The sequence below is a fragment of the Bos indicus x Bos taurus genome, chromosome 2 (assembly GCF_003369695.1).
Source record: "Bos indicus x Bos taurus breed Angus x Brahman F1 hybrid chromosome 2, Bos_hybrid_MaternalHap_v2.0, whole genome shotgun sequence".
NCBI classification, from domain to species: Eukaryota; Metazoa; Chordata; class Mammalia; order Artiodactyla; family Bovidae; genus Bos; species Bos indicus x Bos taurus.
In genome coordinates this window covers 34,350,668-34,373,858 of record NC_040077.1, presented here as the reverse complement: position 1 = coordinate 34,373,858, position 23,191 = coordinate 34,350,668, and the positions used below count along the sequence as shown (strand labels likewise).

At 37.5% G+C, this 23,191-nt stretch overlaps 1 protein-coding gene across 11 annotated transcripts in view; it reads left to right on the top strand.

Annotated features, from left to right (window-relative positions):
* Nucleotides 1-23,191, top strand: part of SLC4A10 (solute carrier family 4 member 10) — a 343,332-nt gene that overhangs the window by 310,807 nt on the left and 9,334 nt on the right. For all 11 annotated transcript variants that reach the window (XM_027559338.1, XM_027559409.1, XM_027559355.1 and 8 more), the window contains 5 exons: nucleotides 3,442-3,693; nucleotides 4,882-4,950; nucleotides 11,429-11,602; nucleotides 12,318-12,440; nucleotides 22,399-22,466. In XM_027559338.1, the coding sequence (XP_027415139.1) occupies nucleotides 3,442-3,693; nucleotides 4,882-4,950; nucleotides 11,429-11,602; nucleotides 12,318-12,440; nucleotides 22,399-22,466 (686 nt within the window). The remainder of the gene's footprint in view (nucleotides 1-3,441; nucleotides 3,694-4,881; nucleotides 4,951-11,428; nucleotides 11,603-12,317; nucleotides 12,441-22,398; nucleotides 22,467-23,191) is intronic.

The following is a 23,191-nucleotide window of genomic DNA, read 5'->3' as shown; positions in this document are numbered from 1 at the left end:
TCTGTGACTTTTTGATTGCTTATTGTATGTTAATGATTGCACTAAAAACTGGGATATACTGAGAAATTATGTGATAAGTTTACCTGCCCTTAAGAAACATATACATATTTTTATTAAAGAGCCTTGAAACAAGTAAGTACAAAAGAAGAAAGTTTTTGTTCAACTGTGAAAATATGGTAGTCCCTAACATTTACTTGGTGCTTGCTAATATATCAGACATTGTTCTAAATGATGTGAAAATCATTTGTAAATTATTTAATTCTCAGAACAACTCAGCACTATGTCTCTTGTCATCATCATCACCATTTTTCAGATAGGGAAACAGAGGCACAAAAGTTTAGATGATTCATTCAAGATCATTGCTTAAGCTGGCATTTGATTCCTGGCTGGATCATGGAAAAAGTAAAAGAGTTCCAGAAAAACATCTATTTCTGCTTTATTGACTAATGCCAAAGCCTTTGACTGTGTGGATCACAATAAACTGTGGGAAATTCTGAAAGACATGGGAATACCAGACCACCTGACTTGCCTCTTGAGAAACCTATATGCAGGTCAGGAAGCAACAGTTAGAACTGGACATGGAACAACAGACTGGTTCCATATAGGAAAAGGAATACATCAAGGCTGTATATTGGCACCCTGCTTATTTAACTTCTATGCAGAGTACATCATGAGAAACTCTGGGCTGGAAGAAGCACAAGGTGGAATCAAGATTGCCGGGAGAAATATCAATAACCTCAGATATGCAGATGACACTACTCTTATGGCAGAAAGTGAAGAGGAACTAGAAAGCCTCTTGACGAAAGAGGAGAGTGAACAAGTTGTCTTAAAGCTCAACATTCAGAAAACTAAGATCATGGCATCTGGTCCCATCACTTCATGGGAAATTGATGGGGAAACAATGGAAACAGTGTCAGACTTTATTTTTTGGGGCTCCAAAATCACTGCAGATGGTGATTGCAGCCATGAAATTAAAAGATGCTTACTCCTTGAAAGGAAAGTGATGACCAACCTAGATAGCATATTCAAAAGCAGGGACATTACTTTGCCAACAAAGGTCCGTCTCAGTTCAGTTCAGTTCAGTTCAGTGTCTCAGTCATGTCCAGCTCTTTGTGACCCAATGAACTGCAGCACGCCAGGCCTCCCTGCCTATCACCAACTCCCAGAGTTAACCCAAACTCATGTCCATCGAGTTGGTGATGCCATCCAGCCATCTCATCCTCTGTCGTCCCCTTTTCCTCCTGCCCCCAATCCCTCCCAGCATCAGAATCTTTTCCAATGAGTCAACTCTTCGCATGAGGTGGCCAAAGTACTGGAGTTTCAGCTTTAGCATCATTCCTGCCAAAGAACACCAAGGACTGATCTCCTTCAGAATGGACTGGTTGGATCTCCTTGCAGTCCAAGGGACTCTCAAGAGTCTTCTCCAACACCACAGTTCAAAAGCATCAATTCTTCGGCACTCAGCTTTCTTCACAGTCCAACTCTCACATCCATACATGACCACAGGAAAAACCATAGCCTTGACTAGATGGACACTTGTTGGCAAAGTAATGTCTCTGCTTTGAATATGCTACCTAGGTTGGTCATAACCTTCCTTCCAAGGAGTAAGCGTCTTTTAATTTCATGGCTGTAATCACCATCTGCAGTGATTTTGGAGCCCCAAAAAATAAAGTGTGACACTGTTTTCACTGTTTCCCCATCTATTTCCCATGAAGTGATGGGACCAGATGCCATGACCTTCGTTTCCTGAATGTTGAGCTTTAAGCCAACTTTTTCACTCTCCTCTTTCACTTTCATCAAGAGGCTTTTGAGTTCCTATTCACGTTCTGTCATAAGGGTGGTGTCATCTGCATATCTGAGGTTATTGATATTTCTACTGGCAATCTTGATTCCAGCTTGTGCTTCTTCCAACCTGTCTAGTCAATGGTTTTTCAGTGGTCATGTATGGATGTGAGAGTTGGACTGTGAAGAAAGCTGAGCACTGAAGAATTGATGCTTTTGAACTGTGGTGTTGGAGAAGACTCTTGAGAGTCCCTTGGACTGCAAGGAGATCCAACCAGTCCATTCTGAAGGAGATCAGTCCTTGGTGTTCTTTGGCAGGAATGATGCTAAAGCTGAAACTCCAATACTTTGGCCACCTCACACCAAGAGTTGACTCACTGGAAAAGTCTCTGATGCTGGGAGGGATTGGGGACAGGAGGAGAAGGGGACGACAGAGGATGAGATGGCTGGATGGCATCACCAACTCGATGGACATGAGTTTGGGTTAACTCTGGGAGTTGGTGATGGACGGGAGGCGTGGCATGCTGCAATGCATAGGGTCGCAAAGAGTGGGACATGACTGAGCGACTGAACTGAATTGAACCTGTCTCCAGAACTTATACTCTTAACCATCTTATTACACTACCTCTCATGAAGTAGTCATTTAAAGTTGGAATGTAAAATAACATTTGCTAACTCTTAGGCTTTACACTGTCAATTTCCTGTGGGTGATGGTGACAGAGCTGTTCCTCATCTTGTTTGTGTCCTCTAAGGACTCTTAGCCAACCAGCTTCCTCAAGGGAACAGTCTTCAGTTCTCCACACCTCCGCATGTCCCATGCATCCATTTTTCCTTATTTACATTTCCTATTTCATTCAAGAGAGCACTGAAGTTTGCAACATCTGGAAGTCAGTGATGGAGTAGAATCATATAGGGGATAGAAAGCACAAAACTGTCATTTTAAGGAGAGGCCAAATTTTCTAGTGCTGCAAGAGATGAGAACAAGATAGTTCTATGCTAGGATAAAAATGAGTATGTAAAAGGAAGTTTAGGTTCTATGATATTATTTTTCACAATAAAAGTCAACCATTGAGACAAAAGAGGGTAAATGGAAAGGACTTAACAAGAGTTTATCTTTTAGGAGTTCTTAGCAAAGGGCTTCCTGGATATTGTCAGAAAGTGGTGTCTAGTCACAACCAGGCCATTCTTAGTTCTACTGGGGACACAGTCGTTACTTTGTTTTCTCAGCCTAATGCCTGATATATAATTGATGCTCAATAATTTTTTGTATAAATTAATGATGAAAGACATGAATTACAAATTAGCCTGCCCATTTAAGGAACCAAAGTAAAGGGACTGTATTTGATAATGACTTTACCTGTTCAGTAGAAATAGAATGGAAACTAATGTACTAGTAAGCCAGAATTATATCTATTAAAATATGTAGAAGTCACTATTATCATAATTGCAGTAGGAACATCTGTAGCTTTTCTGTAAGTGGACTGTATATTTTGAGACTATTCTCTTTTTATCTTTAATTTATTTTGCATTTCAGAATCGGTTATATAAGATTCAAAACAGTACCTCTTTTCTGTTCTTTTCTGTTCTGTGGTGGTGGTGTCATTGGTATTTATGCCAAATTCAGGTGGAATGAGAATCCTGTTTTCTTTCTCTTAACAGAAAGGTTGTGGGTACCATCTGGATCTGTTAATGGTGGCTGTCATGCTGGGTGTGTGCTCCATCATGGGCCTGCCATGGTTTGTGGCTGCCACTGTCCTTTCCATCACTCATGTCAACAGCCTGAAACTGGAATCTGAATGTTCAGCTCCAGGAGAACAACCCAAATTTCTTGGCATTCGGGAGCAAAGAGTTACTGGGCTTATGATTTTCATTCTCATGGGCTCATCAGTCTTTATGACTAGTATTCTGAAGGTAATGAAATCTCCCTTTGTGAATTTGAGAAAAGGCAGAATATATATATTATTCTTTAAGAAATTTAATTTGAGTCTAAGCCATCAATTTGTAAATATTGTATGGCATGTGATGAAAGTGATGAATTTTTTTTATCATGTTTATATAGCTTCTTACCAAGGGAAATTATGTGCTATATTTTAGAATCCTTAAGTATGTAAAAAATTTAATCTGGCCAAGTAAATTTGATGTATAAATTATTATTGTAATTTTGAAATGGTAATCAAGTTCTGGGAAACAGTCACTCATCTCTGACTAACTTGTGACCTGAGTTTACTGTATGCCTACACAAAAGAAAGTTTCTAATTTCTTGTCAGTGGACAGATACATTTGCAATTACTATTACTTAGTAAAGGGGGGCGGAGAAGGCAATGGCACCCCACTCTAGTACTCTTGCCTGGAAAATCCCATGGACGGAGGAGCCTAGTAGGCTGCAGTCCATGGGGTCGCTAAGAGTCGGTCACGACTGAGCGACTTCACTTTCACTTTTCACTTTCATGCATTGGAGAAGGAAATGGCAACCCACTCCAGTGTTCTTGCCTAGAGAACCCAGGGACGGGGGAGCCTCATGGGCTGCCGTCTATGGGGTCGCACAGAGTTGGACACGACTGAAGTGACTTAGCAGCAGCAGCAGCAGTAAAGGGGGAGGCGTAGAGATAAGCAATGCCATGATCATGGCCACATATACAGTTTTGTATTTTAAATGTTCCATAAAACTACTACATGGACATTGTTATTGGATATACTTTTTTTATGTTTAAAATAATTGAATTCATTTTAAAGATTTTAATTCATTTAAAATAATTGAATTCATTTAAATTTCCCTAATGTAGCAAAATATACTTGATATTAATTGTTTATTATACATCATGTGATTTTATTGATTTTGACCTATTAAAAATGTCTAATAGACTTCTTATTATCCCTGTTTAGATATTGGGAAACTAAGGCACAGAAAGCTTAGGTGACTTACCTGAGGCTATGCAGCTAAAAAGTGCTAGAGCTGGGATTTGAGCCTGTGTCTTCTGGCTCTGCCCCATACTTCTAAAATATTTACCTTTCTGTGTTTTTTCTTTGGAAGTACAAAATGTCTCAACCACATTATATTTGAAAATAACCTGTGCCTTTTTTCTAATTGTTCTTTTACAGTTTATTCCTATGCCAGTGCTATATGGAGTGTTTCTTTATATGGGTGCTTCGTCACTAAAAGGAATTCAGGTAAATTACTTTATAGTAATATAGTAAGTAAAGTATCTACAGTAAAGCTGTGATGACATATCTTAAGGCCTGTTGATGCAAAGTCACTTGAGAGCTAAGAAAATGTCATTATCTGAGGAGTAGCTTTCAGTCTACAGTTAAATGTCTTAAAAAATTCTTAAAAATGGTTCATAATCTGAGGGTACTTCTGTTTACTATTAGTATATTGAAACTGTGGGGCTTCCCTGGTGGCTCACACAGTATAGAATCTGCCTGCAGTGTGGGAGACCCAGGTTCAATCCCTGGGTTGGGAAGATCCCCTGGAGACAGGAATGGCTACCCACTCCAGTATTCTGGCCTGGAGCATCCCATGGACAGAGGAGCCTGGCGGGCTACAGTCTATGGGGTTGCAAACAATTGGACATCTGAGTGACTAACACACACACATGTTAAAACTGTAAAAAGTTTATACTTTATAATCCTTTTAGAAAAGGATATCAGTATATTTAAAACTATATAAAATATTAAAATGCTTTTAATCTTTGATACTGTATGATATATGTGGATCAATGAAAATAGTAAAAAAAAGTATACACAAAGATGTTCCTTGTAACACATATTATCAAAATACTGGAAACAATACAATTACTCAACAACAGTAAAATAATTAAGCAATCTATGGTTAATTTAAATTTGATAAAGTAATTTAAAATTGATAAATACAATGACCATAAAAATAACACAGTAAAAATGCTTCTGACAAAGTGAAATGTGAGGTGAAAAAGTGAGAAAACAAGTTGTAACTACCACAGGTTTAAGAAACTCTGAGTGTGGGTAGATTAAAAAGGAAGGTGGAGAAAGAAAAACAATTTGTTAAGGTAATAAGATTCTGGGTGATTTTTGCCTTTTATGTTTGCTTTTCTGTTATTATTGCAATTGTCTTTGTAGAATTATTTTTATAAATTAATAAGGAAAACCTTATAGATTGTTTAATTATTTGTTAAATAAAAATAGCTTTTGCATTAATTTCCCACTGTTACCTAAAATATTGCTGTAAAACTTATTGGCTTAAAACAGTAAACATTTATTATCTCACAGTTTCTGTGGGTCATAAACTTGGAAACAAAATAGCTGGGTGATTTTGGCTCAAGATGCCTTATGTGGCTGCTAGCAAGATGTGGACAAGAACTGCAGTCATTTGAAAGCTTGGATAGGACTAGAAGGTGTTTATCCAAGATGGCTTATCCCAATGCTGAGGGCAAGAGATGGTAGTGCCTCTCTGGCTATTGGTAAGCGGCCTCTCCATCAGACACTTAAGTGTCATCACAACAGAGACCCTAACCTCCATCTGAATGGGAAATATGAGGCAGAGTGAGGCTGAAGTCACTGTGCCTACTGACAGTCTACAGAGTCACACGTGGTCACTTCCACTTTTCTTATATTTGTTAGAAGCCAGTCATTGTGGCCAGTTTGCACACACAAGGAGGGAAATTTAGACTCCATCGCTTGAAGAGAATAATATCAAGGAATTTGTGGACGCATTTAAAAAATACCAGAAGAGGAACTTCCCTAGTGGCACAGTGGATGAGAATCTGCCTGCCAGTGCAGGGGACACTGGTTTGATCCTTGGTTCGGGAAGATTTCACATACCATGGAGCCACTAAGCCCGTGTGCCACAACTATGGAGCCCGCGCTCTACGGCCCTCAGGTCGCAATTCCTGAGCCCGTGTGCTGCAGCTGCTGAAGCCTGTGTGCCCTAGAGCCCATGCTCTGCAACAAAGAGTAGCCCCAACTTGCAACTGGAGAAAAGCTGCCTGCAGCAATGAAGACTCAGAGCAGCCCAAAATTAAATGAATAAAATTTAAAACATTTTTTTTTTAAGTGCCACAAGATTATTTTACATTTTTACTGAGACTGTTGGCAAATTATTCCTGCTTATGTTATTATAGTGAGTTGAATAGTACCCCTTCCCCGCACATCCACCTGGAATCTCAGAATGTGACCTTATTTGGAAATAAAGTCTTTGCAGATAAAATCGGTTATGGATTTCAAGAGGAGCTTACCCTGAATTTAGCATGAACCCTAAATCCAATGACTGGAGTCCTTATAAGAAGACAAGAGGACACAGAGACACAGGGAAGAAAGCCACATAAAGGTCGAGGCAGAGACTGGAATTTTGCCACCACAAGTCAGGGTATATCAGGAACCAACAAGCTGGAAGAGGCAAGAAAATTTTCTTCCCTTCAGCCTTCAGACAGAACAAGACCCCACCAAAACCTCGATTTTGAAATTCTTGCCTCCACACCTGTGAGAAAATAAATTTCTATTGTTTAAGCCACCGAGTTATAATTTGTTACAGCAGCACTAGGAAACTAATACAGATTTCTACCCATGGCGGATTCATGTTGATGTATGGCAAAACCAATACAATATTGTAAGGTAATTAGCCTCCAATTAAAATATATAAATTTAAATTTTAAAAAATGAATATACTACTAAATACACATACATTAGCAAACAAAAAAATAAATAAAATTTCCTTTGAATAATCTTGTTTTATAACAAGACTGTTGTTCCCAAACACTTAAATTTTCTTGAAAAGGAGACTAGTTTGAGGATTATTTATTGTATAATTTATTTTTGTTGGCTAAAAGAAAATATAAATTGCCATTTTTTCTTTGACAAGATAGACTCATTACTGTTCAGTGACCTATAAAGGAACAGTCATCTGACTAAATGTTATTAATTCGTCAAATTAACACTTTTTAAGTGGAGCACAGGGTGTTAGATGGTAAACTGGCGCTTTAACAACAGACCACAAGAGAAACAGAAATAGAAAAGTTTATCACTCATAGGTCTTCACAGGAAGGACCTGGCCTTGAGGGGCCACGTGGGGAGGCCAAGACAAAGTGGAGACAGAGAGAGAGAGACAGGACCTAGGGCAGAAGCCTTTATTAGGGTCAGTGGGTGGAGCACTTTGGGGTTCCTTGGCTAAGGCTGAAACTGGGCTCTTCAGATCAGAAGAGCAGGGTTTGGTGAGCTTTACAGAGGTCTTATCTAAGGGGTACATAAGGAGGAGGGAGAGGAGGTTGTTGATCACAAGGGCCATTGGGGAAATTATACTAGGAACTTATATTTACTTGTGACTCTGCGGGTAGCTGTCTAAGGTATGCACTTGCATGAGGGGCTAGGGTTATTTAAGGTCACTACAGCCTGCTTGATTGGACAAAATGTGTGATGCGGCAGCAGCACCGTGGAAGATCTTGGCTAAACTCTCAACGCTGAGGGACAGGCAGTACAGGAACTCTTTTCCTGAAAAAATAATAAATCAGCTTCTGACCTTGGGAGAAGAAAACCTCTTAGGCCCGAGGATGCTATTGGATGTCAGAACCAAGATAGAACTTTAACACGATGTTACTGTAAGATCACTAATCACCCAAAGTCGATAGGATGAGTGTGTTCATCCTGATACTGGGTAAAAGTAACTTGGGAGAAGATGTGTTGAATCTTAAGAAATCAAGTACAATCCTTAGGGTTATAACTGAATGTTTCACTGTTATAACACTTGAGAAGTGTTATGCATTTAATTTTACTCTAACTACATTTAATTTGTTCATTTATAACTTTATGTATGAAAAAAATTTTTTTAAAGAATTGGTCTGGTAAGACAGATAGGGAAGAGTGCTGAAGAGGTTTTGTTTATTTGTTTTGCTGGGTTTTTTTTTTTTTTGCCTTTGGCAAAAGTTCTATGAGTACTAATTTCGTCTGTAAGTGAAAAGTATTTATTATTAGGCCTCAGGCTCACATAAATACAGCAGCAGAAGTTTAAGAAATAAAGTAAAATCATTTTGATAGCTTCAACAGATTTCCCCCCCTAATTCCACTCACATGATTTTATTATACCCATGAGCTTTGGAACTAAACAAGAATGTCAAATTTTGGAATTATTTGGGGTGTGAATCTTTCAAATGAAAGTTGAGGAAAATATTATCAAAGACCCATGAGAAAAGTATAATGAGTTCTAAATAGCACAAATGAAACAGCAAATAGGGTCTCACACTAAGAAACAGAGTTAGTGAAAATTTAAGTGAGCCCTGAACTCAGGGAACTGAAATGCCTATTTGGAATATTGTGGCTAACTGTATGGAGAAATGGGATGCTGATATTAGGACAAGATCAAAGGTACATGCAAAACTCAGAATACATTTATCATGACTATCATTAGGTACTTGAGCAGTAATAATTAAAAATGTGCAGAATATCAGCAGTTCAAGAAACGTGTTAATTTGTTACCCCCGTTTGTTCGAAGAATCTTGTATATTACCTGTTCGGCAATATTAAGAAATTTATCTAGGTTTCTTATTGTGCAACATGGCAGGAAAAACAGAACATAGTGTTCTTATGAACGCTGTTTCTGTACTCAGATATATAACCACATTTATATTCATTCCAACACTTTAAGGATCCAAAGTAAAGCAAATGTGCCATTTAAGCAATAACAATGGAATCACCCACACACTGAAGTACAGTTATGCAATAACATAACTTCACACATGGAGAAATGGTAGCTGGGGAAAAAATTAGTTCTATAGAAATTGAAACATTCATTTATAGCCCTGAGGATTTAACTTTATTTTTTCCCTATTCCTATCTCCACCATGCACTGAGTTTTATTTATTTAATGACATGTAATTTTAAGAGATATTTAGGAGTTAGAGATAAAAAGACCCAGTGAAATATTTGTGGACAATATAGAGAGGGACAAACCAGGAACTAATTCAGCACTTAGTACTCTGCATAGGTTTTCAACAAATTTTTTGGAAGGTGTAAATGAATATGACTAAATAAATGGACACTGGATGGACTCAATTATGTGTGATTCTGGTTTAGATGCCCCAGGGAAGGTCATGCTGTGCCATAAGACAGGTAAAAACAGAAGGAACGTGTTGAATTGGGGATATGAGAAGGTGTCAGTAAAACATGATGTATGACACTACACTGCTGCTGCTGCTGCTAAGTTGCTTCAGTCGTGTCCGACTCTGTGCGACCCCATAGACGGCGGCCCACCAGGCTCCCCCGTCCCTGGGATTCTCCAGGCAAGAACACTGGAGTGGGTTGCCATTTCCTTCTCCAATGCATAAAAGTGAAAAGTGAAAGTGAAGTTGCTCAGTCGTGTCCAACTCTCTGCGACCCCCTGGACTGCAGCCCACCAGGCTCCTCCGTCCATGGGATTTTCCAGGCAAGAGTACTGGAGTGGGGTGCCATTGCCTTCTCTGGACTCTACACTGACACCCATTTGACTCTATGGGCATTTTTGTTCCTCGGCGTATTCGAGTAATTTTGGAAAATTTGGTGAAGATTGCTTACAATATTCTCATATAAATTAGCTAAGGACTAAATCTAATGTTACTCTTAAAACACATAGGAGATATTCCATTGTATAAAATAGAACTGACAGTGATTGAAACTGTCATTTTCTAAATCATCACTTCTTGTTGGAAACACTGAAAACTGTAAAATTTGGCCTGAGAAAAATTAAACAAAATGATCTGCATAAAACAAAGCTAACATGCAGTACATTTTGTTAAGTAAAATATGATTGAAGATTTCACATTCTTGTGGACACTTAATCTATAAAATTTGAATTGATAAAATTAACTTTGATGGGTAAAAATGTCAAAGCTATTAAAATAATATCTAGTCCAAAAATAATGTACTGTCTTTATGATAAAGTTTAAACAGGAATAATCTTGATCCAGATGAAAATAATGTTAATAAGATACAATTGAAAATATATATAAATGATTTGACAGTGTAGTAGAGGAAACTGATCAATAAATTAAACTGTTAAAATTTGCTCTGGAAATCCTTTATTAATAACAATTCATCTAGGTTAAATCTTTATGGCCAAGGTATTTGTATTTTTAGGAACAGCACCAAAACCATTTATGGGGATGAGAGTGGCAAGGTCAAAACAGCAGAATCAAAATAGGGAGGAACATCCCACACAGCAGCTGCATGTGAGTCTAGAGCTCGAGTCAGAAAGAGCTGCAGTAGAGACTGAGGGCTGGGAGCCTAGCAAGTGTGTGAAAGCCGAAACAGAGGTTATGGATGAAATACTCAGTAAAGAAGGGTGCAGGGAACCCCAGTACTTAAAGGACAAGTAAAGGAAGAAATTGACAGGTGATGATGAAGACAAGGGTGATGATTATGTTTTGTCTCAAGGCTATACTCTCTGAGGGAGCAATGTTTAGCATTGGCATCAGTGTTATTAAACTCTGTTAATTATAACCTGTATCCACATTTGAGAAAATATGGGATATTATAAAACTGAAGTTGTGGTCTTTCAGAATGTACACTTAACAATCGCGTAGTCCTGACGCCCAGATGTCAATGGAAGTGTGATCTAGATGTACCATATATTGGACTATATTATACATTTACTTGTCCTACTTTTATTGTTGTCTGTAAAAAGCAATTTAGTCTGTTTATCTTTTAGTTCTTTGATAGAATAAAGCTCTTCTGGATGCCTGCAAAACATCAACCAGATTTTATATATCTAAGGCATGTGCCACTTCGAAAAGTCCATCTCTTCACAGTTATTCAGATGAGTTGCCTCGGCCTTTTGTGGATAATAAAAGTTTCACGAGCTGCTATTGTCTTTCCCATGATGGTATGAAACTTCTAAGTCAGCTCTTTTTCTCCCTCTGATTTTCTGCTCTCACTAAAAATCCATGAACAAATTGGAACAATAGAATAATTTTGAACAGTTATTGGAAACCTTGGTATAAACTTTAGCCACTAAAACTAGTAATTAAGATTGGGTTTTAGATTATATATGAATTTCAGTGATTCATACTAGTTTTATCTCTATCATTCTGAACATTAGTTTGAATTAATTAAAGTTGGGTAGAAAATGTAAACTTGCACAATTTAACTTTAAAGATATACTAGCAAATCTGAAAAGTTAAGGAAACTTTTAAAATTAAATTTTATTAAATATTTTAGATGAGTTTCAAGTATTTCAAAGCTAAAGTACTAGAATTTGAATGACTATAAATGATTAAAATATTATCAGCATAGGTATTAAAGGTTTAATATTCTTAAAGTGTTTTTAAGGAAATGGTCAAAAATATAGTTTTTTTCATTGCTTCTTTAAATGCCTCCTATAATGGGTAGAATCATAGCCACTATTCTGGAGATGTGGTAAGAAAAGAAATTGAAGGAAGCAAAAGTTAGACAATATCTATTATACACACATATATCAAAATTTCACTTTAATATCAGACCTAATTTTAGTTGACTTGTTTCTACCAAAAAAACAAACAAATCTAAATCTCCCATTTATATTTTTTCCTTGTTTTAACATCTTTTATTATTTCCTTCAGGTGTTAGCTCTGGTATTTGTAAGAAAATTGATGGACTTTTTGTTTACCAAACGGGAACTCAGCTGGTTGGATGATTTAATGCCTGAGAGTAAGAAAAAGAAACTAGAAGACGCTGAAAAAGAAGTAAGTCGGAGCAAAATCAATATCTTATAAAGAAAAAGCAACACATGCACAGTAACAGCTTTGCAAAATAAATTATTGTGTTTCTCTTTAGTGATTACTAACAAGCACAGGTGGACTACTTTGAAAGATGAGTGTGTAAAATCATAAAGCTGAAACTTGAACAGAGAGAGCACATGTCTTATATGAGCAAACTCTAGTGAAATATGCAAATACTTTGTACTTCATTATCCTTCGAATTATAAGGTTTATTTTTCTGATTCCTCCCCTTAGGATGGCAGAAACTTGCTGATCCTTAACTGTTTCCAAATTGTGATCAAACAGTGATTGATTTTTGGTTGAATATGTGAGAAGGAAAAAAAGAGACATTATTACTGTTGGTATTTTCCTAGGGAACAAAGTTTTACTCAAAAGATTCTAATTCTAATTAAAAGATAGAATAGTTATTCTTGAAATATATGAAATGTTTAATAGGAAAGCATGTTGCTCCGATTTGCTTTCATCACTTCTTGGCCTTTTGGTTAGGTCAAGTGTGATTTTCTTTCAAAGTGCTTTCAGTTCAGTTCAATCACTCAGTTGTGTCTGACTCTTTACAACCCCATGAACCACAGCACGCCAGGCCTCCCTGTCCGTCACCAACTCCCGGAGTTTACCCAAACTCATGTCCATTGAGTCGGTGATGCCATCCAGCCATCTCATCCTCTGTCGTCCCCCTCTCCTCTTGCCCTGAATCTTTCAAAGTGCTTTAGGACTGAGTAAATATTGTTTGAGAAACTTTGGGGATTTTATTACTTTCACAAACTACTGATTTATCCTATTCTGTTTTACATGTTAAAACAATTTGTTTTAAGTTTTATGACATTTAAAATTCATGTATAAATCTGGATCTATTTTGAAGGCTAGTAGTCATAATATTTTTAAAGTATTGCAAAGAGTATAAATGAAAAAAAATGACCAGTACATCATTTAGCAGAATGACTGAGTCCATAAGTTGTAAAACAGAAGAACAAAATTTCTGTATAACTGGAAATGAATTTGAAAGAAAATACTTAGTCAGACTTGTGCATTATTCCCTCCCTTTTTTGTTCTACAAAGCAGTCAGTAAATGTATTTGGTTTCCTCTCTGTGGTATATTTTCTCAAGCCATGGGCATATTCCTCTTTCTTCTGAGGAATTTGTTTGCAAACATTTCAATGGTCTTAGGTTTTACTTAACCATTAGATGAGTCCAGATTAGGCCATGAAGTCTAATGGGATTTCTGCTCAGATGTTTCTACAAACATCTCTACATAATATGTGACTGGCATTTCTTCACGTTTCCATGGTGAAGAGCTTGTCCTATATGTTGTAGAAGGCATACTTTGAATTATACTTCTAGGCATACTAAGGGAATGGCAAATCACTCCAGTATTCTTGCCTCAAGAACCTCATGAACTGTATGAAAAGTAATACTGATATAATGTTGAAAATGTCAATATAAAGTTATCAAGCATCTTTATTTTTCTAAAGTTGATATACTCATATTTAAGTATGAGAAATTAAAAAAAAATAGTGCTTTAACTATTTTTCTGTTTTTTCTAAGCTTTAACTACTTTTCTAAGTTTATACTCTCATTTAAGTGTGAGAGATATTTTAATAGTGCTTTAACTAGGGTATTTGGATAATCTGTATATGATTTTAGGGCTTTATTAAAGGTTTGCTGTCATCCCCAGGTACTATTCAAGAAAAATGCAACAGAATTTGGTATAAAATAAATGTAAATAAAGTGAATATGAGTATAGAAATATTAAAGGCTTAAATTATTCATACTTGACATAATTAAAATTTATTTAGGTTGAAAATAATTTCTAAGAAGTTTCAAATTCTAAGGAAGACAACTTTGAATACAAAACTCATTGACCACAAGGTTTTCCTTAGATTCCCTGATAATGAAAATGTTAAGTATTCTGATGCAGTGACTTGTAAATGTAATTTTGCCTTATTTTCCTGCTCTGATTTCCTGTCAAATGTCTTTACTACTTCTGTAGGAATCAGCTAGCAACAGCCCCAGGCATACAATCATATCTTCTACAGCATTCATGTTATGCCATATCCGTACCATGGAGCATTCTTGCCCTTCTGAAACTTTGTAAAAAGAAAAATACCATGTATATGTAATTGTTATCGTCTTTCAATCACTGAGCTGTGTCCTACTCTTTGCAACCCCATGGACTGTAGCACACCAGGCTCCTGTGTTCTCCACTATCTCCTGAAGTTTGCTCAGATTTGTGTTCATCAAGTTGATGATGCTATCTAACCATCTCATTCTCTGCCACCCCATTCTCCTTTTGTCTTCAGTATTTCCCAGCATTAGACTCTTTTCCAGTGAGTCGGCTCTTCGCATCAGATGACCAAAATATTGGAGTTTCAGCTTCAGCATCAGTCCTTCCAATGAATTTTCAGGGTTGATTTCCTTTAGGATTGACTGGCTTGATCCATATGAATAATATATACAATATATTATGCTTAATATTTCTTCCCTTTTTTCATTCAAAGAAAATTTCATATTCTTCCTTTATATGTCTGTGAAATAGGAGAAAGCAAATTTGACAGTAATCATAAATGTATTAGAATATGCTATTTCCATTGCTGAGAACCATTCACATAGCTGCATATGTATGGTACTCATATGTATGTGTGCCATATGTCCATTTTGGAATTTAGTAACTTCAGATAGGCAGAGATGCTATGGAATGAGCTTCTAATCTTTTTACATTATAGACTCATTATATACCAATGGTTATTGACTGTTTTATGATTATGTAGGTAAATAATTTAGAAGTAATTAATATTACTAAATCTTCTAAGTATTTTCTAAAAGGATTCAAAAAGAGATAAAGGATTTATTGAGGAAAAGTTACAGCTGTATCCTTCAGTTCAGAGTATGACAAAAAGTAAAGGAAAATGCCTTGCAATACATTAATCAGGTAGGTTTACAGACCTTTAAATTCTCAATTAGATTAATATGATATACTTTAATGTGATCCTCAGTACTTATAAAGAAACAAGTAAACCAATAATACAGTCATGAAATAATCCATAGTAGGACATTAAAATATAGTTCGGACCAGTGCAACGAAAGATAATTCTACATTTGACAACTGAAGAGAGAAAGTATAATTTAAAGATATTAACTTTCTAACCTGGAATTAGTATTAAAAGAATACGATCAGTATAGAGAGTAGGAAGATTTAAGAAGGATTATACTGAAACTCGGAGAGGGCAATGGCAACCCACTCCAGTACTCTTGCCTGGAAAACCCCATGGACAGAGGAGCCTGGTGGGCTGCAGTCCATGGGGTTGCAAAGAGTTGGACACAACTGAGCGACTTCACTTCCACTTTTCAGTTTCATGCATTGGAGAAGGAAATGGCAACCCACTCCAGTGTTCTTGCCTGGAGAATCGCAGGGATGGCAGAGCCTGGTGGGCTGCTGTCTATGGGGTCGCACAGAGTCGGACACGACTGAAGCGACTTAGCAGCAGCAGCATACTGAAACTAAAATTCTGGTTGATTTTCTACTTGGTAACCCAGATTTCGGTATTTCATTTGCTTGAGGCTTATGGACTCCACTGAAGAGTGTGATCTTACTGTAGCATCTTATACCAAGGCCCAGTCTTCCAGGAGAAGACTGGAGAAGACATTTACATGAATGTGGTAAATGAACAAGTTCTACACAAAATGTTGCATTTCTGCAATTACTTAGATTAATTGAGTAACTCTCATTGTGATCCAGAAAGATGGTAAAGAGCAGAAATGTCTCAGCTCACTGAGATTTGAATTTTAAGTAGACTCACCTCTTGTCCTTTTGATGATAGTTACAAGCTTGTACCTTTATCTTTCAGGGCTTTACTATCAGTAGCCCACTTCTGGTCTTATGGCATTGAGAAAACATTAGTTTGACCTTAAAATTCAATAATGAGTTAAGCAGAATAAATAGCTACACAGGCCAGTCCAAGGTCGCAGAGCTTCTGTTCCAAATTTTCATGTACTTCATGCATATGCATATGCATATGGTTCAGTTTTTAGAAAGAAAGGATTATAATCAGGATAGAAATGAATATTGGAACCCTGACATTTTGCACATTGCTCTGTGTAAAGGGAAGACTGCAGAATCAAATTCTGGATGTCCAAATGTGCTCAGAGTACCAACACACTTTACTTCCTACTTCAGTATTCTCTAGGACATTGTACACATTCGACAAAAGGGCTGCTGATAAAGCAGAAAGCCCAGCAGAATGTTTGCTCCTCAGTGAGGGAAGAGGAGGTTAATGTTAGATAAATCCTAGAAATTCAGCTCTGCTCAGTGATCATGATATTGACATCTCTTGGTTTGTGGGAGGTTCACTCCAACATATATGCTATGGGGAAGAAATGGAGGGGTGCAAGTGGGACTTACGATCTGTCTGAAGCAGGCTCGTGAGCAAGGCCAAGATTATACGTATTAGAGAGCATATCTTATGCTAAGAAAGATCAGCATCAGTTGTGGATTTAGGAAGCATGGCCTAATTATTGTACAGGCAAATCTTACTTCTAGTTGAATCTCAGAGCAAGGCAAGCATATTATTCTTCCTCAAGCAGTGGTTTTCAAAGTGTGGTCCTAGGATCTCTGCTGTATCAGCCAACACCTGTCAACTTGTCATAAATCTGAATTCTTGGACCCTACTCCAGACCTACTGAATCAAAACTCTGGATATGGGCCCAGAAATCTGTGTTAACAAGATCTCCAGGTGATTCTCATGAGTTCTGAAATTTGAGGTATGACCTTTCCTAAACCCCCAGACTCTGTATCACCAGAATATATTCCTCTAAATCCAGAGTTACTCTGTCAGAATTTTTTTATTTTATAATAATTTTGATAAGTCAATTAGAGAAATTGAATCAAATATGCTGATGAAAAACGTATGTTGCCTCCATCTGTTTATATGAATTCTATATGGACTACTCCTCCTCCCCACGTTTTTTTTCTTTTCAGTTTTCATCGTTCAAGAGAGTAGTTGTATGTATTGGCTCTTCTGCATATTGGAAGTCTTAAGGAATATCTCTTATAGTATTTTATGGTTTACAAATAATTCTAGGGGTGTGTGTGTGTGTGTGTGTGTGTGTGTGTGTGTGTGATGTTTGCAGCATTATCTATCCTATTAGTAATGAGGAAGGAGATGCTCAGGCACTTCATGCGTTCTGTTGCATTTCATGTTCTCTTGCATGAAATTAAAGGGGTTGAACTTGATTTCTGAATTTCCTTCCATTTTAAAATTGCTGAATGTTTAATACTCTAGACACCTTTGTGAACATTGGCTCTGTGCTGCTGTTGTTTGTACTTTGAGCTGTTTGAGGACTCCTCCATAGATACAGACTTTACATGAAGAATGCTATCTGTTTCACTAAAGGTAGAGCATTTGTTAGATATCATAATATATGAATTGTATTTTTCACACTATCACAAACCGTAATTCAGATTCATGCTGCTGTTGCTAAGTCACCTCAGTCGTGTCCAACTCTGTGCGACCCCATAGACGGCAGACACCAGGCTCCCCCGTCCCTGGGATTCTCCAGACAAGAACACCGGAGTGGGTTGCCATTTCCTTCTCCAATGCATGAAAGTGAAAATTGAAAGTGAAGTCGCTCAATTGTGTCCGACTCTTAGCGACCCCATGGACTACAGCCTACCAGGCACCTCTGTCCATGGGATTTTCCAGGCAAAGTACTGGAGTGGGGTGCCATTGTCTTCTCCATCAGATTCATTATCTAACTTTATATGTAAATCCATCATCAAAACATACCACAATTTACGTCTGATTTTAATTTCCTTTTCTACTTAGCACAGGCCTTTTGCCCCAGCCAGGCTAGTTGTTCGTTATTGTGAAAACATGTCTTATTTATTCCTACCTTTTATTACCTTGTTTCTTCCTACTTAAATTTCTTCCTTTCTATTACCAAACTGATCAAATGAGACTGGCCCAGATACCACTGCCTCTTGTTCTATTCTTTTTACAGTGATCCTTCTTGTCCTCTAAGAGTAAGGTTTATGACTCTATTTTCATTGTTGTATGCCCAGTACCTAGCATAAAACCTGTCATGAAATCATGCTTAATATGTATTTGCTTATTGGATTCATGAATAGCTCCTGAATTATTCTTTTTATTCACTGCGTGCTTAGCACATGATTCATACCCAGTAAATGTTTGAGTGCTGTTGAAGAGATTCATTTTTAAGCCTCTGTATTTCTGCTTTTTCCTGGATATAGAATCAACTGTCCTTCACTTGTTTAATATCAGAACATTTGGCTATCTGAATGAAAAGTTGGTGTTCTCAAGTCAGACTGTGAACATTCCTGTAGTCAAATTGGCAAAACCCCCTCAAGTGCTCTTTGGTAAACTTTGATCATCATCCTTGTAGAACTCAGCAGATTTTTGATGGACACTGTGTAAATGAAATGCTGAATGGAACTCATTTTAGGATATTTCAGACTAACAAAGTTAAGGATACCCAGTAAGCTTTTTGCTTTCTCTCTCTTTCCTTGTATCATGGAGATAAAAGAGGTTGTGATTGTCGTGACGGCTAGTGCCTGATTTGACTGCTCCTCCCCAGAAAGTCTCAATTTTTGGCTTCCTCACAGAGCTGCCTGGGATGCAGCCGGCCCTCTATCCCCAAGCTCTGGGGCCCACCCAGCTTCCTTCTGGCACTGAAGGCAGCGGCTGCTCCGCCACCCTTCTCTTCAGATAAGCATGGCTTGGAAATGCTATCTTTAGAGGTGATGAGTTTTTGTTTGGATAGAATTATGACTAGTATAAAGCCCACACATGCTAACAAGCCACAGAGTGCAAAATAATTATTGAAAGTAATTTGAGAGAAAAGTGGAAAATCATCTGAGGAAAAAAACAAAATTGTTCCCAAAGCTTTGATCCAATTTTTTGCTGTTAGATTGAATCTTGAGCCTTCGTTTTCTGCTGCCAGGTAATCCAGGCATTGATGGCACCGTTGTTCTCTTCAGTTCTTTTTTTTCCCCCCAATTTTTACTCTTTATTAAACCTTTCTACCTGGCTTCTCTACATTTTATTATGAGTTGGTCAGAAAAGATACTACATACCAATCTTACCTTTCAGTGGACAACCAAGAAAAGAATTACATTTTGCTTCTATTGGTTTTACTTAAACAGCATTGGGGATTGCTGATTATTTTCTCTCTATGTCCCTCCATGTGCATCATCAGGGCTTCCCTGATAGCTCAGTTGGTAAAGAATCCGCCTGCAATGCAGGAGACCCCAGTTCGATTCCTGGGTCATGAAGATCTGCTGGAGAAGGGATAGGCTACCCACTCCAGTGTTCTTGAGCTTCTCTTGTGTCTCAGCTGGGAAAGAATCTGCCCGCAATGTGGGAAACTTGGGTTTGATCCCTGGCTTGGGAAGATCCCCTGGAGAAGGGAAAGACTACCCACTCCAGTATTCTGGCCTGGAGAATTCCATGGACCGTATAGTCCATGGAGTCACAAAGAGTCGGACACGACTGAGCAACTTTCACTTTCACATGTGCATTAAGATAACCTTTTCTATAGAAAAAGTAACCTTTTATTCCTGAAAGGATAAATGTGTTCTACCCATGGCCTCAGTGGTGTGCATATAAATTAATATGGTCCATGTATCATTTCCATATATAGAAACTAATCCATTTGCAAGGTGTGGGTCATTTTAGACTACAGATTAGCTCTGCACAAGTGCTTAAATACATAACTCAAACCAATGATACTGTCTACTCACTTTGAGTATGTTCCTCCACGTAACATGAGAAACAGGCATAATACATAAGAAATAATATATATCTGAGAGGTCTTCAAAGGAAAATTTTCCTTGAAATGTAACAGAGAAAGAGAATAGAATAAATTCCCATAATGCAAAGGGATAACAGCTACATGTCAATAGTATCACAGACTACAGATATAACACTGGGTTGGTTGGGAGGGTAGCTTCTAAGCAGAGAAATAGCAGATCCCATACAGTCCCCTGACCTCTCCTTTATTACATAGCATAGGTTGGGCAGAAGTATTCTAAGGCCTAAGGCCTTAGGGCTAAGGCCTCAGCAGAGGCTGAGGGCTCAGCAGAGGGGAGCCTGCCTGGTCACAGGTTAGATCTGTACAGAGAGCATTTCAAGAGAGAAAACAAGACCTGCCACCACATTGCCTCATAAATTCGTAGGCTAGCTGAAGAGGAGGTAGAAAACACCATTTCTTTAAGTATCAATAAATATGGCAGTGGTTCTTCAGACTAGGCTGTATGCAAGTTGAGGACCCTAGGGAATAGTCTTGTATGCCAGGAAAAATGACATCAACCAAAGCTGATTTAGACCAGCCTAGCTTCTGCTAAGCTACTGAAAGAGGGAAAGCGATGACCCTCCAGGGCCTTTCTTTTTTTCTCTCTTCAGTTCCCATTTGGTCAGGAAAATGACCTAGCTCTTTATCTCTCCACAACTTAAAATTTCATTTCTCGAGTTAGGGCCAATAATTCTAACAGTTTTAAATGGCCCCAAATAGTTTTCTAAACTTGAACATTCCTAATTGACCCATTTGAAAATAAATGCATGAAATAGGAGCTATAATCTGTAGAAACTACATTTAATTTTTGGTACATGGAAAAAGGCTAATGATAACATTATTGTAAATTAAACTAGGGTGTTTCATGCTACATAAGTTTATCTTCATCCCAAAGATATACTTTTAAAACGTTTGTTGTTCAATTGCTAAGTTATGTCTGACTCTTTGTGACCCTATGAACTTCAGCACACCAGGCTTCCCTGTCCCTCACTATCTTTTGGAGTTTGCTCAAACTCATGTCCATTGAGTCTGTGATGCCATCCAACCATCTCATCCTCTGCTGCCTTCTTCTTCTTTTACGTTCAGTCTTTCCCAGCATCAGGGTCTTTTCCAGTGAGTCAGCTCTTCTTATCAGGTGGCCAAGGTATCAGAGCTTCAGCTTCAGCATCAGTCCTTCCAATGAATATTCAGGGTTGATTTCCTTTAGGATTAACTGATTTGGTCTCCTTGCTGTCCAAGGGACTCTCAAGAGTCTTTTCCAGCACCACAGTTTGAAAGCATCAGTTTTTTGGCACTCAGCCTTCTTTATGGTCCAACTCTCACATCCGTACGTGACTACTAGAAAAACTATAACTTTGACTGTATGGACTTTATAAATGAAGAAATGAATTTATGAAACATTTCTACCCTTTGGAGAAGGGTGGAATATTGCATTAAAGAAGAAATCTGAGGCCTAAAACAAAAACGTATAATGAGTCTTAAGTGGAAAGTACTCCTGTGTTCTGGTCCATTCAGGGAGATATCTTCTACTGTCTGTTACCAAGTCTCTAGAGCAATGGTTCTCAGTGTGGTCTTCAGACCAGCATAATCAGCATCACCCAAGATGTGTACTTAGGCCCTATTCCAAATCGACTGAATCAGACTTGAGGTACAGCCCAGTAATCTATATGTTTAATAAACCTTCCAGATGATTCTGGTGTAAACGAAAGTTTGAGAACCACTGCTCTATTAAATATGTCTCTTTTGCTTTCTAATAGAGCATTCTGGGAATGTAATTTCAACTTTACAATAATGAAAATGATTACCAGTACATTTGTCCTTGTAAAATTTAGATTTTTGTTTTAATCTGCTTGGAAATTAACCATATTTTATATTGAATGACATGAAGGAGATTGTTGTTAGCATTTAAATTGCTTTGTGGTATGAGACTCTCATTAATTACTTCTGTTCTTGGTAGCTGATACTTTATTGGAAGGACCTGTGCTAGCATTAATAAATGCAAACAAAGTGGAAGATTCTGAGATTAATGAGATAGTGAAATATTAATTTCTGTTTCTCCTTTAATGTAAAATGGAGGCTCATCAGATTCACATTGTATATTTTACATTTGTCTTTCCAGGAAGAACAAAGTATGCTAGCTATGGAAGATGAAGGCACAGTACAGCTCCCACTGGAAGGGCACTATAGGTAAGATATAAATGTAAAAACATACCAACTGGAGTAATGTAATATGTTGTTATATATGCTACTTGAGAATTTCATGTGTGTGGATTCCTACTGAGGTTTGTTGAAGTTGTTAGAGTGGAAAGAACTGAAACTGGGTGTTAGATTATCCTGCCCCAGTTTTGCCACCAGAAGCCGCGTGACTCTGGCTAAGTAGCTTAAAATGAAGTGAGGTGGGAAACTGTTCTCTTAGGTCTCGTATTTTATAATAAGCATGAAAGTTCTTTCATATTCTCTTAAAGTAGCACCTGAAGACAGATCAGTATTCAATTCTGGAATAAATGAGTTAGGTATTCACTAAAGCCATCACTTGTAAATGTTTGAACTCTGGGAAAAACATAGGATTTACCCCTACTGAAAGACACTTCCAAAGAGATAATCTATTTCCTGAATTGAAGGATTCAGTTATACTAGTAATTTTAGGAAATATTTATGTAACTCTCCAAAATATGCTAATCTTCTTCATGTGCAGAGACATAGCAAAAAAAGCAAACTCCTCTAAGTTATAATAAAAACGTTTGAAAGTATTTGGCAAAAAATTATATATATATGATCCCAAAGTGCTTAAGGATAATTTAGGGCCATGCCAAGAAAAAAGCATAGAAGGCTTTTGACTAAGGAGGAAATTTTCATAGCATTAAAAAAATAGGAGTGGATCTTCAGGGTCTGACTGTAAGATCATATTTCCT